General features: G+C 41.9%; 1 protein-coding gene across 1 annotated transcript in view; it reads right to left on the reverse strand.

Moving 5' to 3' along the window:
* The window catches only part of TRPC3 (transient receptor potential cation channel subfamily C member 3), a gene marked incomplete at its 5' end in the record, with an annotated part of 76876 nt that extends 58602 nt beyond the window's left edge, over positions 1-18274 (reverse strand). The window contains one exon of the mRNA XM_081223821.1: positions 18063-18274. Coding sequence (XP_081079947.1) covers positions 18063-18274 — 212 coding nt within the window. The remainder of the gene's footprint in view (positions 1-18062) is intronic.
* Between the last annotated feature and the right edge of the window lie 4714 nt (positions 18275-22988).

The following is a 22988-nucleotide window of genomic DNA, read 5'->3' on the forward strand; positions in this document are numbered from 1 at the left end:
TCATTGTAATAAGTTGACATACTTATTACATTAGTACAATCTAAAGACTTCATTAGATTAAATATTACTATTAAGCTACAAACCGGTACTCTTCAAATGGCTAGAACTTCCATATTGTATAAATGATGAATTTTGTGCTTACCATTGATAATATATTGACATTATTTATGACTACAGAATATATATGCAGAATATGTAAGTCTTCAGAATTCCAGTCTATCTCAGATGGGTTATCTTTGGGGAAATAAATTCATTATTCAAGTGTCACATCTTAATGGAATAGGGCTTTTTATCTAATGATTGCTACCTACAAAGAAAATTACTCATAAAAACCCTACCTTTTCTCCCAAAAGAGAGTGATCTGAAAATACCAGAAAATGATTCCTTCATAATTTTTTTCTTTGCATTTCTTAGTATTTTAAAGTTTTTTTTTCTTAGTATCTCTTCTTCTTTTGGAACCTATACCTCCGTTTTGTGTATTTGAGCTGAAATGTGGGGTTTTAGTACTATACAACACAAGTCACATGAGCCATTTTGATTTTGTCTTTAAAAGATTCTAACACTGAGTTAAGTGTGAAGTAAGATTTTTCAGTTAGAACAAGTTATACTGCTATTTCAAAATAAAAGTACTGACTTAGTGCTACTTGTCTTCATGGTGAATCCACATAAGAAGTGTCTTTTTTTTTTTAACTTTCCTTACAGTATTAAGATAAACTTCATTAATCTGGACTGATAAAATGGTATGAGTCACAATCAGTTCATCCACAATGCATTAGCAGGGCCTCAATCTCGGCTGGTCTTGACAATGCATCTCCTCTGGCATGAGAAATAAGGAAAGAGTGAGGGTGAATGGGAGAGGATGCCTAACCTTAGTAATGCTAACACTAAAATCATTTTGCCAGACATTTTCTTACCTTTAGATCCTCACCCAGTGGGTCAACTCATTCAGCACTGCAAGGGTGCATTGGACAGGGCCTTCTTTTGGGTAAAAACATTGGAGAACCACTGACCTAAATCAGTTGCCCTACAAGCACAATGTGCAAGCTCCTTCATGGCTGATATGGATGGCTGGTAATATCTGATTGCCATGGACTGAACTCTGTACAACCACAAATCCATATGTTGAAGCCCTAATCTCCAATATGGTATGTGGAGATGAGGTCTTTGGGAGGTAATCAGGGTTAGATAAGGTTATGAGCACAGAACCCTCATGGTGGAATCAGTGCCTTGTAAGAGGAGAAAACAGAGAGCTTGCTCTCCCTACCCTCCCACCACCCCCTCCTTGTGAGGACACAATGAGATGGCAGCCATCTGCTATCCAGGAAGGGAGCACTCACCAGAACCTGACCATACTGGTACCGTGATCTCAGACTTCTGGCTTCCAGAACTGTGAGAAAATATGTTTCTGTTGTTTAAGCCATCCAGTCTGTGGTACTTAGCCATGACAGCCCAAGCTGAGTAAGACACTGACCATACATCTTAAGGCAAAAAAAATTTTTTTCATGCTTTATGAAACAAACTTTGGATTCCCAGTACTTGTCCAAACACTTAAGCAGATAAAAAGTTCTTCCTGAGAAATATTTTTGTGCACCCAAAGGCAATCCTTTGCTCTATTCTATTCAGAGGCAAAAATATAAGCAACGCTCCTCAGTTTTCATAACTTTGCCATCCACTCATCTGACTTCTAACAGTGTGACTTGAGGCCCACCTGCCTCAAGATCACTTGGAATACCTGTTAAAATTCAGATTTCTGGGCCCCATTCTAGATGAACTAAATCACTCTCAGGGGTGGGGCCCTGGAATATATATTTTAAATGAGCATCCTTTGCAATTCCTACACACACTGAGGGTTGGAAACCTCCAGTATAAAAACAATGGAGATATCCTGGATCAATGACCCCAGGCTAGGAGGCCTGTAAACACTTGTCACACTGGCCCTGCCAAAAGCAAAGTTGGAATAACATGTTTGAGTAGTGCAGGCTAAGGGACAAGCAGCCTTACATTCACTTAGGTTCCTTACCCTTTATTACCACTTAAAATTTGATCTTCAGGAAGCTATTCACCTGAATCACAGTAAATAAGAAGCCTGTAAAATGCCTTCACCAGTGACCATTTAATGTCATGCTCTTTCTTTTACCAAGGATTGATATTTTTAAAGGGTTACTATGTTTCCTTCAAAACTGCCTTTAAAGAGGCTTTCCATTATAGTATCTATTGTACGTTTTATGAGGATTCAAGTGCTAAAATTATCCTAGAATTGTGTATCAAGAAGCCTGTCTCTCCAGATGAGTTTGCTTCCCTTGATCTAATAATATGAACTGTATACCCTTGTCTTTTTTGTGGCCCAGGGTACCCAGGAATTTAGCTTAGATCTAAAAGTGCTCAATTACCATCAGTATCCTAACCCAGGTTTCTGGCACAGTCTTTCCCCTTCTCCTAAATGATTTCTGACATAGATTTAAAATCAGTTATCCTGTGTTCCATGTGTCTTAAATCTATTTTATGGTTATCTAAATTCTTTTCTGGAAAACAGAGTATTAATAAATACCCCCTCATATGGGCAACCCCTGCCCACATTCCTGGATGGTAAGGTCAGGCTTTATTTGTCATTACTCAATGCCCCACAGGGAGTAGATACTCAATAAATATCTATTCAACTGAGTATTCAAATCTCTTCCTGGGCCCTATCCTTTCACTTGGCTTCAGCTCCCACATGTACAACTATCTGTCCTCTGGTCACTCTAAAATGCCCCAACTCACGTTCTCCCTTAAACCAGCTCCCCTCCTAACAGTTGCATCTCAGGTTAGTTATTCAGGCTTAGCAATTTCAAGGTCATCTGTGACTCACTGTCTTGATCCTGTCAGTCACAAAGTTCTGAAGCTTCTCCTTTGGAATGTTTCCTGTACCGGACCTTTCCTTCCAATTCTCATTGCCAGCGCTATCCTCCAGATCTTTACCTCGTCGTGGCTGGATTATTAGAACAGCTTTCCGGCAGAGATGGCACAAGGGAAGGCAATGAAACTTTACTGAGTTCCTGGTTATATGTGTCTGTTTCTCATGAACGCTCATATTTAATTCTTGTAACATTGCTAGGAAGCAGGTATTATTTTCTGTTTCATAAATAAGGAAACTGAGCTCAAAGGAAATTGCCCAAGGTAATACACAGAGTAAAATGCAGAACTGGGATTCAACCTAGGGTCTGTCTGACTCCTATTCTTCCTGGCTCTTCGTGCTGCTCCTGATTTCCTCTTTGTATCCCCACAGACATCCCCAGCAGCTTGCACTTCTTAAATTCTGCTTTTACTGCCACACTTCTTTTTTTTTTTTTTTTTTTTGCGGTACACGGGCCTCTCACTGTTGTGGCCTCTCCCGCTGCGGAGCACAGGCTCCAGACGCACAGGATCAGCGGCCATGGCTCACGGGCCCAGCCGCTCTGTGGCACGTGGGATCTTCCCGGAGCTGGGCACGAACCTGTGTCCCCTGCATCGGCAGGCGGACTCTCAACCACTGCACTACCAGGGAAGCCCCACACTTCTCTTAAAACCAAACCAAAACAAAAACAAAAACAAACTAGGTCCTCAGCTGATTTTCAGGGATGCTGACAGCCTGCCCCCGCCCCCAACCAACCTTCTCCTCCTTGAGCCTCAGATTCATTCTTCACTGTCTTATAAACATATTATTCTGCTTATTTCTGTACTGTAAAGGGTACAGGTATAAACTATCCTAAACCATCAAGGATATTTTTTTTGAAAAATTAGCAAGATGCTTTTCGCTTTTGCCTTTCCAAATACAAGATCTTGACCCTGGTTAACTCGGGGACACCTTGCTTCAGCCTTGGGGTGTGGGAGGGATGCAGTATAGAGTTGCATGAGTTTAGGGAGAAATAAGATAAATTTTAGAGGAGGAGTTCACATAGAGAGATCAAGGTAATTTTTAGTGGTTTTTTTGTTTGTTTTTTGCAAAAAAAATGGGGTTTTGTAAGCAGAATTTGGGAAAAGGGAAATTGTCTTGAGGAAGAATTTGCTTAGTTCCTTTATTTCTCTAATTAATTCCAAAAGAACCTGATCACTGAGTGCTCTCGTCACACAGACAAGATAATTCTCCCACTTTTGACAACAAAGCCATGATGCTTACTGTCCTGGGAGAAGAAAGAAATAACAGAAAGGAAGTAAAAGTCAAGATGTGGATTTAGTAAGGTGAGGAACCCCTGAGGGTAGAGGGATTCTTGCCCTGCTTATTTGATTTGGAGATCTGGAACAGTCCTGCTTGGTTAAGTAGGGAATGGTCTGGGCTTTCTCAAGCCACCCTCAGCTTCCATGTAGTGTGGACCCTGCACTGAGAGCCGGGGAGCCTGCACCAAGACTAAGGATGACTGCTGGTGCCATGAGCTGGATAGAGGATGTTGCAAGCACCCAGGTTTGTAGCCCCCAGGAGCTGAGTTGAAACCACATATGCCAGAGAGCACATCTGGGTGACAAAGTCAAGTCAGCCAAGATCAAGTTACTGCCACTGACAAGCAGCACCCAGCAGACAATGAACACTGCCCAGAGACCAGAAGAGTCAGAGAATAGCACCCTTTCCTCCCTCCAGGGGACACATAAGCTCCCCTCCCCCAGTGCCCAGATGCTACAGAGAAGAGCAGGGGAAGGAGAAGCTTTCCAAGAGCCTGAGCAATTTTATCCAAGTGAGACAGTATTTCTTAAAAAGGAAACTTACTTTGTATTATCAAACTAAGATCAGTGAAACTGGCCTCACAGCATCCCTCCAGAGTGCCCTGAACTGGGGGTGGACATGCAGACCAGAAAGAGACTCCGACCCCTTATGGAGATTGCAGGGAGGAATCAGTAAGCAAAGGTCCCTTAGACACCGGCTCACCGCACAGGGAGGCACTGTTCTAGTTGACTAGGTCCCTGAGATAATGCAGGTCAAGAATTCCCATCTTATTAACCCACATAATTGCTTAATTAACTTAATTGCTTAATTTATTGATAGCTTAATTCATTTGCTGAATGAGAATGAATGTGTTTAGCAAGCAAAAAACAAAACAGAATTTTAAAAACTAATTTAAACCACAAATTGAACATCTGGTCAACTTTTTTCCCCACTAGTCAGCAGGTAGGAGGCTCAGGGGAAAGGCCTGTTATGCGAGCCATATGCTGCCCATACAAGTTGTTCTGGTTTCTTGTTCCTGCTACACCTGCCTCTGGGATGTTCCTTTTGTTTCTATCCCTGGGCATACTCTTATTCTTGCCCTGTGCCAATTCAAATCCTTCCTACCTTCTGTGGCCCAGCTTACATTACACCTCTGGAAACAGAGGGTAAGGCTTCACACGGCAGTAACTAGAAGACCTGCAAGGTTCCGTTCATTCTGAAATGTTATCTTCTGAACCTTTCTGAAACCATTCCTGACCACTTCAGCCTGACCTTTTGCAATATTGCTAGTCTGCCCATAAATCTATACACTTTTTTTCCCCTCTCCTTGATTCTGTCTCCTTGATTATTGTCTCCTATGATATTCATGTCCCCTAAATCTGGTTGAGAATAAATGCCCCATGCTTCCTATCTTATTTTTCATACTTCTTAGCCACCTCTATAGTGCCTAATATATTAGTATATGTTCAAAAATACTTGTCAATTGATACTAATTCTGCAGATAAAGTGACTCAGAATGTTAATGTCCTTAAGGTCACTGAAAGGAAGAGAATTAGAAAATGAGAGCTCAGAGGTTCTCTCCTAGGGTCTCTCTACTTTACCACGCTGTCTCTAGGGAACAAGAAAAATGGATAACAAGTTGCAAATCAAAATAGCACTATTAAAATATAGGCTGAGGGCTTCCCTGGTGGCGCAGTGGTTGAGAGTCTGCCTGCAAATGCAGGGGACACGGGCTCGAGCCCTGGTCTGGGAGGATCCCACATGCCGCGGAACAACTAGGTCCGTGAGCCACAATTACTGAGCCTGCGCGTCTGGAGCCTGTGCTCCGCAACAAGAGAGGCTGCGATAGTGAGAGGCCCGCGCACCGCGATGAAGGGTGGCCCCCACTTGCCGCAACTAGAGAAAGCCCTCGCACAGAAACGAAGACCCAACACAGCCATAAATAAATAAATAAATTAAATTAAATTAAATATAGGCGGAGCCTGTGCTCCGCAATGGGAGAGGCCACAACAGTGAGAGGCCCACGTACAGAAAACAAAAACAAAAACAAAAAAACCCCAGTCTCTAAAATGGCTCTTTGGGTTGAATCACAAGCTCTTTAGCACTCAGCAACAAAGGGACATTATTAAAGAAGTCCCCTCAAATCTTTGATTTAAGTGAGGTGAAGAATTAAGCAGCTACTCTATCTAGCAAGCCAGCCAGCAACCAAGCAAAGTAAACAGCACCAACAATGTGAGCCAAAGCAATAAGAATAACAGTCAAATTGCTTTGACTAATCAGTTCACCACGCTGAAGGAGGCACATGTGCCCACCGGCTAGGATCCGGTCTGTCCTTCTGTGAAGGGCAAGAAAAGCAGGAGGAGCCACGGAAGGTAAGCAGTGAGAAAGGCACAGAGGAGGAGGAAGAAGTGTTCGACAGCCACCACCATGTTAGCTACTGTATTAGGGATGCTGATAATGGGAAGTGGTAATGAAGGTGGGAAGCAGCAGGCACCTGACAGAGGACATGAAAGTCAGAGATGAAAAGTCAAAAAAGAGACAAACCCCACAGTCCCCCAGGGAAGCAGGCACCTGTCAGTCAATGTGGTCACCTCTGGAGACATCCGACAGCTACACGCTATGCCTACGTGTCAGTGTGCTCGGAATGAGGAGAGGGCATCTGACAGTCTCGATAATGTCACGTTTTGAAAAATCGCTTGTATGTGTATTTGTGGAGGGGAAGCAGTAGAGTGGCGGGGCACTCAACTTGAGTAGCCCCGACGAGCACCAGCGTGCAAGGCTAGAGAGAGGCAGCCCAATCAGTCCGACTGTCTGTTGTAGCGGGGACAGCGCTCTGGGTAGCGCCGCTTTCCACACCACCTGCTGCTGAGCCTGCCTCTACCATCACCACGTACAGTCCGAAAACATGCTGTCACGACCGCGGCCAAAACAGCAAGACAAGGCACTCCGCTTCAGAAACAGGAACGCGTCGCTTTCATGCCTAAAGAGTCCCACCCCAGAAAACAGTTAGAATGTAGAGATTCCAGAACTTCTAAGTCTGGGGAGAGATTTGGATCTCCACAGTAATTAATTTCCTGAGAGTTTCTGTTGGCCAGTGTTATATTCAGAATTCTCCATGCATCATTTTAATAAATCTGTTAGACATCTGCTAATTTTGGTATATGCCCTAATGACTCAGTCGGAGACAAGAAGCTGTCGTTGGAGGGAAGCTCCTGTCTCTGCTTTTCATCGCTTTCCCCATCATCCCTCTCAGGAAAGTTCTGGAGACCCTTTAGCAGTTAAGACCAGAAAAGCAAAAAAGCTTTTAAGAGTGTGTTGTTTCCTCTAAAAGTCCACTGGGAGCAGAGGTGAGGACCCCTAACCACTGCCTGAATGAGTTCTTGGTGATGCTTCTTAAATGTATGTGCCCAGAAAAGCGTTTAGGTAAATGACTTCTAGAACTTAGATGTTTCTGTTTCCAGGAGCTGCATTTTGTGTGTAACTTCATTGAACTGACTATTTTATTGTTTTGTGATTATCTGCTTTCATGCCAGTCTCCTCAACAATACTGTAACATACTTAAGAGCAGAGACTGTCTGTCTATATCTCTATATGCCTGGCTGTTAGTACATGGCTGATGAATATCTATGTATTGGAGGCACAGATGTGTGTGTGCTTAAAGCGTTCAGACTGAAGACCTAGGGAAAAGATACTTATCCCTTTCAGATTCAAGCATACCCTTGGTCACATAAAATAATGTGTGGAAGTAGTGGTGGAGGGGAATTTGGAGTAATTCTTCTATAAAAAAGAATGTCATGAATACATTAATATAAATTAATTATCAGGAATTAAAGTAATGTAAACAATCATTCTTCTTTCAAAACAGATTTCTGCTTAATCACATTCAATTCTTAGTTACACCACAAAATAACTGACGAATCTTACAGCTTGTGATTTTGATCTTACATAAAGTTACATTTTGTCAGGATAATTTGAGGGCAAACAGAGGATATATCTTAGAATTAATAAGCTTTTATAGTTAACAATTAAGCTTATCTTCAAAAACAAACTCATTTATTAAACTCAGTACTTTCTAAAACTAATTTTTAATTATTTCAGGAAGATTAGTGACAATGAAATTAGAAATGAAATACAAATTCATTCTATAATTGATCAAGAACTTGAGATAAAATGAACTCAATAATAAAATCAAAAACCTCTACTGACCCAAGAGAAGTTCATATTCGGCTATTTAAACATATTAGTCACTATCAATTAGATATATATTAACTTCTAATGTTATTAAAAGCAAAAGGATCTGGTTTTCTATCATTGTCATCCATATCTGAAGTCAAAAGTCTGAAGTTTTTAGATTCTTGTTCCCATCTCATCACCCTGCGACCTATTTTTCAACAGAGAATCCATATGCATCAGTCCTATTTGACAAAATGTATTTAGAAATGCAAAACTGGTGTAAAATATTTCATAATGTCATGCTCTTTCCTTAACACGTCATGCACTTGTGGACATTTAAATCTCAGTTTTAAGAACGGTCTAGGGCCAAATTCATATAGTCACCTATTATTTGAATAGTGCAAAGAAAAGAGGGGAGTTTTCTTTTGAACAGGGGAAATTTTCTGACTAGATAAGTGTAGACAAATACCCCTGACCTAGATACTAAATTAAAGACAAAATGCTATAACAATCCTAATTATTCTCATAAAGTCACTGCTGAGCCCCTTATGCACAAGTGTGAATTTGGCACCCATAGTTCCCAACTTCAGACCTTCTATCTGGGGCCAGATTCCTCTGTGTACACCCTGCACAGGCCACTCTTCCAGCTCCCCTGCCAGACTGATAACTACGTAGTGTTGATTGCCTGAAGGGGGCTATCTCAGTCCTGAGCCAGGAAGTTGAAAGTATTCCTTCCTATGGAGAGCAGAGAGCTCTGCAAAAACAGTTGTCTTCCTCCCATTACATTTCCTGTTAAGTTTTATAAGGAGAAAACATGAGCAGACAGACGTTTGCTATCCTAGCACAGTAATGAAAATTTCCTAAAGTTCTAACCTACTCTTCAGATGTTGTCCAGGATCCTTTTACCTCTTTGATATTAAGAAAAGAAAAAAACCATAAATGATATTTGGCAGGGGTCAATTGTTCCTTGAGATATTCTTATCTCTACCCACCCACCCCCGCCCAATTCTTAATCCTCCTACTTAGTTTAAAACTTTTTCAAGTTGATCTGCCATCAGTAGTCAAATTGAAATGATGAATTAATTGAATCTCATAAATGAGTTAATACTAATTATTAGTTTCTTGTGTTGCTCCTCCTAGGAATAAATGCATCTAAAATTTCTTTGAGGAAGAGAGAAATGCTTAACCCAAACTCGGCCATAGTGTAAACATTACAGTCAAAGGAAACTGGAGATTTCACAAGGCCTGGGGCTGCTGTGAATTCAATGTCAACCTTCAGCTTCAGTTTCTCAACTGGACTAGATGAAATCCTTTTCGACTCAAACATTCTATTCTTCACCATATTCTACATCAGTTAAATTTAGGAAGTGTGATTCTAAGATGATTTTAGTTGAGGGACTTCAGATGATCCTCAAATCACACTGTATAGATTACTATCTACTTCATTTGCCTAATAAGATCAGCCATAATGGGCTTCCCTGGTGGCGCAGTGGTTGAGAGACTGCCTGCTGATGCAAGGGACACGGGTTCGTGCCCTGGTCCGGGAAGATCCCACATGCCATGGAGCGGCTGGGCCCGTGAGCCATGGCCGCTGAGCCTGCGTGTCCGGAGCCTGTGCTCCGCAATGGGAGAGGCCACAACAGTGAGAGGCCCGCGTACCACTAACTAACTAACTAACTAACTAACTAAATAAATAAATAAATAATACTGTCTTCACTTGGGCTTAAATGAATACCTAAAACACAATTGTAAGGATGTTTGGTTTCAAGATGATGGAATAAAGGCCTTTCTGATCCCTTCACCTCTCAAAAATTACCCCCTAAACAACATAGAAAACAAAGAACACACATTTCATCTTCCATGAAACCAGAAGTATTTGTAGCCACACTCCACAATATATGAAAAGGAGATAAGTTGGAAGAATGGTGAATGATTTAACAGAGAGAAGGAAGGTCTAACCAGAGTGCCTATAACAAAAAATAAGCTGATCCACCCAATACCAGAAAAGACTTGGAAACTAAGGGCAAAAGAAATCTCAGAAAGCAGAGACAAGGCAGGAGCCTAAAATGGAGGAATCAGCTGAAATTTTGTGTAAGTGGTGTGTAGTAACCCTCCCCCTAGATTGCTAACCTCCAACTGATATGATCAAGTGACAACCCTCCCACATCCCTATAAGAAATATAGGATACGAAAACTCTGGAGAAATAGAAACAGAGATTCTCTAAATGTGGGGATATCAGGCCCAGTGGAGGGTAGGGACTAAGAATGGGGGGAACCCTGGCCAGTTCCAGAATACTAGCAGCCAGGTTTATTATCTCCCAACCCTTTCTCCCTTGTGACATTAAAAAAAAAAAAAAAGATACTGCATCTCTGAAATAAGAAAGAATGCTATAACAAAGGAATACTCATAAGACAAAAAGAGCTCTTAGAGATTAAAAATATAATAGATAAAATGGAAAAAGAATCAGTGAAAGAGTTGGGAAATATAGCCAAGGAAATATCTCAGAAAGAACAGAAAAGACAATCACTGGAAAGCAGGATAGAAGAGATACAAAAACTAGAGGATCAGACCAGGAGATCCAAAGTCCAAATAATAGGTTTCCAGAAAGAAAGAAGAAATATGAAAATAACAGGTAATAAATAATAAAAGAAATAATACAAGAAAACTTCCCAGAACCAAAGGGCATAATCTCCAAATACTGAAAGGGTTCACCAAGTATCCAGTTCATTGAATGAAAAAAAGACCCATATCAAGGCATATCATCTAGACATTTCAGAACAACACTAATGATGAGATCATTCTAAAATCATCCTGAAGAAAAAAAAAATTAAAAACCACAAACAAAGGAAGTCAGAGGGTTTTGGAAGGGATGTCTTCAGGAAAACACACACAATAAGAGACTGTAAAAGATTTTGCTAAAGAGGCAAGAACAAGATGGAACAAATATTTACTCCATGAAAAACAATTAATTATAAAAGAAAAGAAATGCAATCATACTATACTACTTGACTCAGCAGTAAATAATAGTTACATGATCATAATAATGAAGACTTTAAGTAAGATATTAACCATAAATTGTACCAAACCATGTGATGGAGGATGAGGGAGAATAAAAGGTATAAGTGAGTGAAAATTGTTGCCTGAGAATACTGATGACATCTAAAAACATGAATAACAAGATAGTTATACCTGAAGGAGTTGTAAGTGGAATGAAATGGAGGGGACAAGAAGAAAAAAGGAGAAAACCAGGGAACTGCCATGGGTTTGCTGTTGTTCTTATAAGCTACTTTTTTTAGCATTAAGTTTTAAAAATATATTCTTCTTTTTTTTTTTTTTTTTTTTTTTGCGGTATGTGGTCCTCTCACTGCCGTGGCCTCTCCTGTTGTGGAGCAAGGCTCCGGATGTGCAGGCCCAGAGGCCATGGCTCACGGGCTCAGCCACTCTGCGGCATGTGGGATCCTCCCGGACCGGGGCACGAACCCGTGTCCCCTGCATCGGCAGGCGGGCCCTCAACCACTGTGCCACCAGGGAAGCCCTAAAACTATATTCTTGCATTACTTTGATACTATATAAAATAACTTACAACAAACCAACAAAAATGATGACTCTCTATTGTACATAGTGAAATTACTACTCTACAGGATAAACTAAAAATATAATTCAAAGTTTCAGATTATTAAAGGTCTCAAGTCTAATGCCGTGCTGTACTATTCTTGAAAATTATAACTATGGAGAAACCTGCCTCTTCCTTAATAATGCTAGTTTGACTTCAGTCCTTAAAGTCCAAATTCCTATCCCTGGAGATTCAACAGTGACTTGGAAAATCTCTGATTTCCACTCCAGTGGTGGAAGGGAAGTGCTACTTCCAGTCTGAAACACAAGCCATCATGCACAACACTGTTCTCAATCCCACAGCCAAGCTAAACCTAGACTGGAACATTTTCACAGGCCAGTACCACAGAAACTAACATCGAAGTAGACAATCTGGGTTACGAGGCATTGTGTACTCATCTTCAGATCCCCTATCATACAAAGTTGAGCATCAGAAGCTATATTATTTTTTTAAAATCTTCTAATCATTCTGTGGCTTTATTTTATATAACTTTCAAAAAAATTGTATATATTTATGGTATATATACCATAAATATATACAGTTGACCCTTGAACAACACGGGTTTGAACTGTGCAAGTCCATTTGTACACATATTTTTTTAACAAGTATATTGGAAAAAGTTTTGGAGATTTGTGACAATTTGAAAAAAACTCACAGGCAAACTCTGTAGCCTGGAAATATTGAAAAAACTAAGAAAAAGTTAGGTATGTCATTAATGCCTAAGATATATGTAGATACTTGTCTATCCTTACATAGGCATAAGGTGAGTGACATTTAATTATAATGTTTAAATAATTAAATAATATACTTTAAATATATTTAATAATAGCAATAATGTTAGTTTTCTTACTGTTTTATAACTTTGCTTTCAAAGAATTACATTACCATATAGTATGCTTCTCTCTCTCTCTTTCAATTGGAGAAGATGTTTGTCAGCCTATCATCACAGGTAAGTGGTTTTAAAAAAACATAATCATGTTTCCAATACTGTATTATGAATATGGCATGGTAATAATACCATATGCCACAAGAATTCTATAATGGTTTGTTAGTTTATAGGCCACTGTGAAGCAGCCATATCGATTACCTAGGCTACCATAAAGCAATCATATTGCTGCTTCTTTGTTATCAATGCATGAATCATTATACCTGCAAATAAATATGAATTTCTTTTTCACATAATTTTTTCATTTTTGATGTCTAGTGTTAGTATCAATAATACATATAATGTCTGCAGTGTTTTGTATCATATAAGACAACATCATTGTAGGTACTGACAGATGATTCATTTTGTAAACAGATGACATAAGCATGGTATCAATAAATACAGTACAATACTGTAAATGTATTTTCTCTTCCTTATGCTTTTCTTAATAACATTTTCTTGCTCTTACTCTATTGAAGAATACAATTATATAATATGTACATATAACATACAAAATCTGTGTTAATCAACTGTTTATGTTATCGGCAAGGCTCTGGTCAACAGTAGGCTATTAGTAGTTAAGTTTTAGGAGGAGTCAAAAGTTATACATGGATTTTAGACTGTGCGGGGAGTCGGCACCCCTAACCTCTGGGTTATTCAAGAGTCAACTGTAAATAGTGAAGTGATTACTACAGGCAAGGTAATTAACATATCCAGCTCCTCACATAGTTACATTTTGTGTGTGTGTGATGAAGAAACCTGAAATCTACCCTCTTAGCAAATAGTCTAAATATGGAAACAACCTAAGTGTCATAGACCCATGAATGTTAAAAGAAACTGTGGTATATATATATATATATATATATATATATATATATATATATATATATATATACACACACACACACACACACACACACACACACAATGTAATATCAATATTATTCAGCCTCTACAAAGGCGATCCTGCGATTTGTGACAACATGGACGAACCTGGAAGACATTAGGCTAAATGAAATAAGCCAGACACAGAAAGAAAAAAACTGCATGATCTCACTTATAAGTGGAATCTAAAAAAGTCAAATACATAGAAGGAGAGAGTAGAACTGTAGTTACCAGGGGCTGGGAGGTGGGGAAATTGGGGAGATGTTGGTCAAAGGGTACAAAGTTGCAGTTATGTAAGATGAATAAGTCTACAGATCTAATGTAGAGTATGAGGACTATAGTTAATAATACTATATTGAATACAGAAGCTCTATTATTGATTTACTAAATATCTTTAGAAATGGACTTAACTTCACTGTGTATCAATTTCCTCATTTGCCAAATGAGAAAACCTGCTTTAAAGAGGTGAGATTCAAGTTAATTCATTTAAATGACAGCATGAGGTATTATATAAACACAAATTACTGCTTTAATTATGACAAATTTTTGGCAGCACTTCCTCAAGAAAAACTAAACAGAATCCTCTCTCTTTTTTTTTAAGTATGTTTATTATAATTTTTTTTTTGGCTGAGAGGCTTGCGGGATCTTAGTTTCCCAGACCAGGGACTGAAGCCAGGCCACGGCAGTGAAAGCCGCCGAGTCTTAACCACTGGACCACCAGGGAATTCCCCAGAATCCTCTCTTCTAGAAGCCTTTCTCTCTTAAAGATAACACTGCTGAGAAATCTAATGATTTCTTGCATGTATGTTAATGAGTAAGGATTGAGTCTTCTTACTAAAAGTAAGACAAAACACAAAGTTTTTCTCTTTATTTACCAAGTATTTGCCAACTATGGGTCAATTCTTCCCTTTTCTTGAACCTCTTCTCTCTAGGCAGCCTTGTCTTAGTACCACCTGCTCCTTCATCTTTTTCTGTGTCTTCTGCTTGCTACTCTTTCTTTCTGCCCCTCTAAACAAAAAAGTTCCCCTCAGAAAACTAGCTCAGGCTCCCTTTGTTTCTCTCTTCGCACTCCTTGCTTGGGTAATATCATGAACTCACACAACTCTATAACAATTCCCATTAGACAGTAGACCCTCAAATTCTCCCAAGCTTTAAACTTGCATTTCCATCTTCCTGCTTGACACTTCTATCAAAATTATCTGAAAAATCAGATTCTACTCTGTTTGTTCTTTTCTTTTCAACAATGACATCACGATCTTAGTCATCTACATCAAAATCACCAAGTCATCTCTGACCCTGTTTTCTCTTTAAACCCCTGATGGACAGTTAGCGGCAAATTCCCATAGACTCTTTGTGTATTCTCTTTTCCTATCTCTCCCCATTCCATCCCACCAGTCCTACACTATTACAGATCCTAATCTCAGCCTGGAAAGCTACAATAGCCCCTAATTTATTTATTCACATTCTGCCAATGGCCACTTCAATCCATCCTGTTCTCAGAGTGGCTTTGATCAAACTGTTGCTGCTTTGAAACAATCAATGGCTCCCTATTGCCTCCCCTTGATATACAAGATCCTATACATTAATGCCCCAAATAAGCTATGTTTCAGTAAAACTCAATTAATATTCCCTGGACATGCCTGGCATTTTGGAAGTGGGAGGGCTTGAATTAATTGCCCACCCTGACTCTGCCTCCTATCCTATTTACTTTTTAAGGCTCATAAAGGTTTTCTTGATTTCTCCACAACATTGTGTTGTCTATTTCTTCTTTGCACTTGACTCATCAGAGCTCTAACCTGTGTGTATGTATTTAAGCACTTATTTTACTCTAACTTATAGCATAATTGTTCATACGTAGTTTCATTTCCACCTCTCCCTTATGAGATTTTAAACTCCTTGAGTGCAGTAAAGTTGTCGTACTCATCTTTGTGGCTTACCGTACCTAGTCTGCACTTTGCACATGTAAATGCTTAAGAAATGCTTTTGAATTAAAACTCAAAAGAACTGCCTTCAAGTGCTTTTGGAGTGCATCAGACATATTTAATAACTAAAAACTTCGAGAATGAGTTAATCTTGCCAGTGACATACTACTTGGTCCTAGATTTGCAAACAGTTGGGAAAAAAGAAGTCTTGTTTTGAATCAATGGTTGGATAAAGAGTTCTATCAAAGGATTAAAAAAAAAGTCTTCTTAGTGATATAGTAGACAACACTTTTCCTCCTAAGTCAGTCTGTTTAAAATTCCCAGATGGAATACTGGAGCATGGAGCAGTGAAATGAGCAACAGGGTTATGCTAAGGAATCCTTTTGGTAAAAGTGGGATTCTACCCTTGGCATTCTGCTGGATGTTAAATTCAGCTATTCTATTCTGCCTACTGAAAATGACCCTGGGGCTTTGGTAGACTGAGTATCCTTCTCCAGTTCCATCCTGGGGCTGTATATTCACTTTCTGAGCTATTAAACTGTGGCCATATTCTACTCAAAGGTGGAATAAAGAGCTAATCTCTGCTACAGATATCGAGTTAGTCTCTGCTGTTACCAAGTGACAGGCCTCAAAGAAACAAGAAGAGCTTGCTGCTCTCCCTCTAGAAGGAACCTTTATTAATGGATATCTCCTTCAAATGACTGGGTCTTTTCATTTCAGCCAGCTGTATTTACTTTACAAAGTAAGTACACTACAACATTTACCTGTTGAATTATGTAAAGTCAGAAGATAGGACAGATGTTCTCTTACGAGTTAGACATCGAGTCTACATTAGAATTTGTCCCAGTGCTTTGTGTAATTGACCTCAAGCTTCAAAAAGCAAAGTGTGTAATCTCTGCTCCGCCCTACTTTCTCAGATAAGAGTGCTCTGGTGTCCCATTTATTGTGGATTTACTATAAAAGAAAAAAAATTAAAGAATCAAGAAGTTGAGCTGGGTTATAAAAACCAAATTGGCAAAAGGAAAAATGGACAATGTCTTAAAACCTTAGGGAGGCGGGGAAGCCAGCTGGCCGCGCTTTAATGCGAAAGGACCTACCTTCCCTCCATTTCCTGGGCCATTTCCAATCCAGGCTAATCTTCAGCAATATGTGAACCACACTGGGAAGCGTCGCTCGTTTTAAATCAGAAACCTTCCCTAGACGATCTACTCCCAGCCAGTGATTTGCGTTTTTAATAGACAAGTCCGGCCGAGCCAGGTGCGGGCTCTGACCAGCCGAGCAGTGCGCGACCCGACCGGTTCGAGGTCGCCCCAGAGACGGTGCACCCCGCCTGTGGGCAGCTTGCGGGCAGCAGGGGGCGCTGCGGAACCTCCGTCCCTTCCCGGGAGAGCCCCTTCCCCGGCCTAGGCGGTTAGTGCAGCCCGTCACGACTGGCCCGAAGTTCTCTACCTCCTAAAAAAGACAGACGCCCAAGGTATGTGACAAAAGAAACAGAGAGCACGCGCCCTATAAAACGAACCACTCTCTTCTTCATCATGACTCTCTGCGTCTCGCAGCTGGTTAAAGGCTGTTTCCAAGATTTAGCAATTAAGAAAAGTTGTTCTTTCTCACACATTAAAGCGCGGGCCTCTACCTTCCTTTAAAAAAGAAACAGCTACTGACCCTGAGCCGCCTGGGAACCACAACCAATTACCTCAAAGCGGTGCCGGCGGCCGCCCCGCGCCCGCTCTCTCCTCGGGAGACCCGCTGGGGCTTCGGCTCCAGTTTACCCCCAAACTGTGACTGGACCGTCGGGAAAAGAGGTGACAGGGCAAACCTTCACCCCACACTCTGTATCGCACACCGCCCCCTCCCGTCTCCCCACGCCCGACGGCCGGGAGCGTCGGAGGGGACTGAGGCGCCCAGGGTGGCCCCACGCTGGACGCCGGGAGGAGGCCGGCGCTCGAGCTCGCGCCGGTGTCTAGCACCCTTCTCCTTCTTTGACCTCCTGAGGTAATCTCCGGGACCCCGGGGTCCATCTTCCTCGAAGTCCCCTGACCACGGGCAGGGGCACGCCGGCCCTCGGTTGCAGGAGAGCAGGCGTCTGCTTACTGGAAAACGTGCCTGGCGTCCGTTGTGTCAGTCCGCGGGGCTGTTCCGTGCGCTCGAGCCGGGACGGACACCCCGGCCACGCCTTCGGCGCCCCCCAAGTCCCTCTACAGAACAGCACGAAGGGTACGAGACCCCGCCCTAGGTCTACCGTACACGCAAGCCTCCCCGCATAGGACTGCGGTGGAGGGTGGGCCTTGAGGGTCCGGGGCACATCTCGGGGCGGCCGTGGGCGCGCCTTCCCGCCCCCCGCCAGGCGCGGTCCTCCCGAGGCGCGGGCCGCGGGCCGGCCGGGTACTCACATGTCGGGCCCCGGCGAGAAGGGCGGCAGGCAGTAGTCTTGCGGTTCCCGCTGCCAGGGCGCCAAGCGCGGCTCGAGCCCCCCGTTGACGCCCCTCCAGCCCCGTCGGCGGCGCTGCGGCTCCGCGCCTTCGTCCTCGCCCTCCTCCTCCTCCTCCGGCGCGGGGAAGGTCACCCTCGCTTGCTCCTTGCACTTGCTGACCTTGGTGGACATCGCGCCGGCCGCGGTCCGAGCGCGGGGATGCCGGCCGGCGGCCTCCTTCTCCACCGCCGCCGCCGCCGCGCGGTCTCCCCGCGGCGCCCCTTCCCTACCTCCCGCGGCTCCAGCAGTCCCGGGCAGCCCCGGGCGGGGAGGCAGGAAGAGAGAACGGCGCGGCCCGAGACCGAGCAGTTAGAGGCGGGAACCAAAGCCGTGTCGCCGCCGCCGCCCACCATTAAACCGTGGGGGCAGCCGCCACGCCCGTGGCTGTGAGGAGGAAGCCCGGGGCCGAGCGGGCCGCTGGTGCTGGGAAACGCTCTCCCGCCCCGCGGCGGCGGCGACGGCGATGCCCGCTCCGTGCCCGTCTCCTGTCTCCGACAGCATCACTTGCTAGGACAGTACAGTTACTCAGGGTGAAGGAGAGAGAGGGAGGGAGGGAGGAAGGGAGGAAGGGGGAGGGAGGAAGGGGGAGGGAGGAAGGGAAGGAGGGAGGGAGAAGAGGGGAAGAATCAATTCCTTATCAGACAGTGAGAGCTGGAGAGGAAATCAGACAGACCAGCAGGTAGGGAGTAAGGAAATCAGAGAAACTTCCCTCCCCAATTTCCCCTTTCTCTTCCAAAAGAGCCCTTCTTCATTTAGAGATACAAGTTTCCCAAGGAAGGGAAAAGGAAGTCGTCTGGCTTGTTAATTTTCCTGCAGTTGTATTTACCCTGTTCAACTTTATATTTGTTTCAACAAGCACCATTGGTTCGTTGTGTTACTTACTCTAAGACTTCGTTGAACCTACAGAGGTTTAAGTACATTTCCCTGAGTGCCAAGAATGGTAATGTTTTAATCGTGCATGATGCTTCAGGGTGTTTTTGTTTGTTTGTTTGTTTGTTTCAAATGAATCTCAAAACATCTAACAAGATTTATATACTTTCCAAGAAATATTTTCCAGCAAAATTTAAAGTATTCTTTTTAAAACTTAAAAATTGCATTTTAAAATTCAAGAGCAGTATTTCTTCTGGAAGAAAAGACTTGTGGAATTTTAGTCAGAATGAGTTTTAGGGATCAAGAAATTTATCCCTCATTTTAGAAATAAGAAAACTGAGGCCTAGAGAGACTGAGTAAACTACTCAAGGTAGGTAATGGAAAACTCAGATGAGACCTAGGCAAGTGTATTTTCTAAAGCTTTCTATTGCCTCAAATAAACAGCTTTCCAGCAAGTCCAACTTGGAAGAATCACAAAAATACCAGGTACACTACTATGAAATAAGATACTCATTTTTACCATTGTCCAATTATACTGTATTTTTTTGAAGAGCAATTCTTCTCAAATTTAAACAAAGCACAAGGAAATTTAGCTCTTTTGAACTGCAGTCTTAAGAAGTAAATAATATATTGTGTGTTTTATTAATATGATAACGTCTGTATGTTTTAGGAAGCAATGATGTTTATTTGTACATGTGGTACAGAAAAAACAAATAATGTCTGGTGTTTTACAGTTGGAAGCACCCTTCCCATACCAGCACGTATAGAAGTAGAAGTGTCAAAATCCTCACAATGCAAGTTTCCAGACCCCTTCAATTCCACCTCTGAACCATCTCTAAAGCAGGACTGCTTTCCGTACCCCAAAACCACTGCTTCAGTTAAGGCTCCATCATCCTCCCTGCCATCTAGTCTTTCTGCAGCCCACCTCTCCCCACACCATTTCATTCTCCACGCTGCTAGAGACACCATGCTCAGAGCAAGTCTGATCATGAATTTTCACTGTAAAAATCTCTGGTGGCTTCCCACTGCTTTCAGGTTAAAATCCAAATTTGGCATGCCCAGCCCTTTGTGGTCTGACCTTAATTCTTCAGTCTCCCCTCCCATCCCCCTTCGTATACATCCTGACCGCAGTTACCCTGAACTTCTCATTCATCACCCTACATTCTAGGCCCTTTCCTGTTTCCCTGACTTTGTCTGTGGTATTCCTGTCACGGAAACATCTCTCTCCCCTCAGCCACCTGGCACACTTTTACTTTCCCTGAAGACCTAGATTAGGTACGGCATCCAATCTGATATCCCTCCTGCCTCCCAGTAAGTTCCCACAGCTCATGACCCTCACCCATGGCACTCTGTGCATACTACAATCTTACCAGTAGTCATAGCACATTGAGATTAACTCCTTATACTCCTGTCTCTTTTAAGACTGAATTCCTTGAGGGTGGTTTGGGGTCTTATATACCTTGAGCTTCTTGAGAGTTTATCTTTTTGTCTTTGCATTTAGCTCAGTACCTGATGTGCAGGAGAAGCTCAATAAATGTTGAATGAATTCAGGAAGTCTACAGGTTCTTTTTTTTTTTTTTTTTGCTTTATAACAAATTTAATCAGTTATACATATACATATGTTTCCATATCCCCTCCCTTTTGCGTCTCCCTCCCACCCTCCCTATCCCACCCTTCCAGGCGGTCACAAAGCACCGAGCTGATCTCCCTGTGCTATGCGGCTGCTTCCCACTAGCTATCTACCTTACGTTTGGTAGTGTATATATGTCCATGCCGCTCTTTCACTTTGTCACAGCTTACCCTTCCCCCTCCCCATATCCTCAAGTCCATTCTCTAGTAGGTCTGTGTCTTTATTCCTGTCTTACCCCTATGTTCTTCATGACATTTTTTTTTCTTAAATTCCATATATATGTGTTAGCATACAGTATTTGTCTTTCTCTTTCTGACTTACTTCACTCTGTATGACAGACTCTAGGTCTATCCACCTCATTACAAATAGCTCAATTTCATTTCTTTTTATGGCTGAGTAATATTCCATTGTATATATGTGCCACATCTTCTTTATCCATTCATCCGATGATGGACACTTAGGTTGTTTCCATCTCCGGGCTATTGTAAATAGGGCTGCTATGAACATTTTGGTACATGTCTCTTTTTGAATTATGTTTTTCTCAGGGTATATGCCTAGTAGTGGGATTGCTGGGTCATATGGTAGTTCTATTTGTAGTTTTTTAAGGAACCTCCATACCGTTCTCCATAGCGGCTGTACCAATTCACATTCCCACCAGCAGTGCAAGAGGGTTCCCTTTTTTCCACACCCTCTCCAGCATTTATTGTTTCTAGATTTTTTGATGATGGCCATTCTGACTGGTGTGAGATGATATCTCATTGTAGTTTTGATTTGCATTTCTCTAATGAGTAAAGATGTTGAGCAACCTTTCATGTGTTTGTTGGCAGTCTGTATATCTTCTGTGGAGAAATGTCTATTTAGGTCTTCTGCCCATTTTTGGATTGGGTTGTTTGTTTTTTTGTTATTGAGCTGCATGAGCTGCTTATAAATTTTGGAGATTAATCCTTTGTCAGTTGCTTCATTGGCAAATATTTTCTCCCATTCTGAGGGTTGTCTTTTGGTCTTGTTTATGGTTTCCTTTGCTGTGCAAAAGCTTTTAAGTTTCATTAGGTCCCATGTGTTTATTTTTGTCTTTATTTCCATTTCTCTAGGAGGTGGGTCCAAAAGGATCTTGCTGTGATTTATGTCATAGAGTGTTCTGCCTATGTTTTCCTCTAAGAGTTATGTTTAACATGTTTATATGTTATATATTTATAATTATGTTAACAACTGCGTGAACTGCTCTTATGAGGCTCTGGATAGAAGCACTGTGGGAATGCTGGACTCACGAGGGTTTACTCTTACATACAGCGTTAGTTTCCTAGGGCTGCCCTAACGAAGTATCACAGACTGGGTGGTTTAAACAATAGAAATTTGTTTCTGATAATTCTGGAGGCTGCAGGTCTGAGATCAAGATGTTTACAGGGTTGGTATCTTCCAAGGCCTCTCTCTTGACTGTCTTCTCCCTGAGTCTTCACATGGTCTTTCCTCTGTGTCTGTGTCCTAATCTCCTCTTCTTATAACAACACACGTCAGATTGGATTAGGGTCCACTGTAATGACCCCACTTTTAGCTAAATTACCTCTTTGAAGACCCTATCTCCAAATACAGTCACATTCTTAGGTACTGGTGATTAGGACTTCAACGTATAAATGAGGGACAGTGGCACAATTCAGCCCATAACACAAACTAACTCTCCTGGGCTGAGGGAACAGTTTCATCCAGAGACTGATAACATTTTTATTCTTAAGAAGTGCATTCATGAGATTAACGAAAGCGCAGAGGAGAGAAAATCTAAAGAAAGTAGGTTCTTAGAAGAGAGAGGAAATAGGGACCTCCTTGGCATAAGCCAGCTTTGTCTTTTTGGTTTTCTTCTTTTGTAAAAGAGGGTCTATCACTGTATATATGTTGTTGGCTGTCTGTGTACTCATGAAATAAGTGCCTAACATGCATTCAACATCCATTACTCCTTTGGAGAATGACAACAACAAAATCAGTATTCAGTATTCGGAAAATCAACTGTTGAGGCCAGTTATTTTCAAGTAGAGGTGGTCACTGAGGCAGAAGAGAAGCAAAACTTTCATGATAAGTCCAAATTAAATAAAAGCAAATTTTTAAAACCTGGTAGCAGAAGATGGATTCCAGTTTTCCCCCTGAATCTCTAAGAAATGCTATACCTTCTTTAAAATCTGTTTCTACACTGTGGAAGGCTCTGTTCTCTGTCTCTTCTCTCTCCCTCTCTCTTTTTCCAAGGTTGTCTGTAACACACCTAATAAGAAGACACTGTTGAGCAGTAATTCTTTCACCCCAGGATGAAGTTTAGACTTAGAAGTTTTCTCAAGGGGGCAAGAGCATGGAAACAGGTAT

This window comes from Mesoplodon bidens, assembly GCF_964165515.1.
Source record: "Mesoplodon bidens genome assembly, chromosome: 1".
Classification (NCBI taxonomy): Eukaryota; Metazoa; Chordata; class Mammalia; order Artiodactyla; family Ziphiidae; genus Mesoplodon; species Mesoplodon bidens.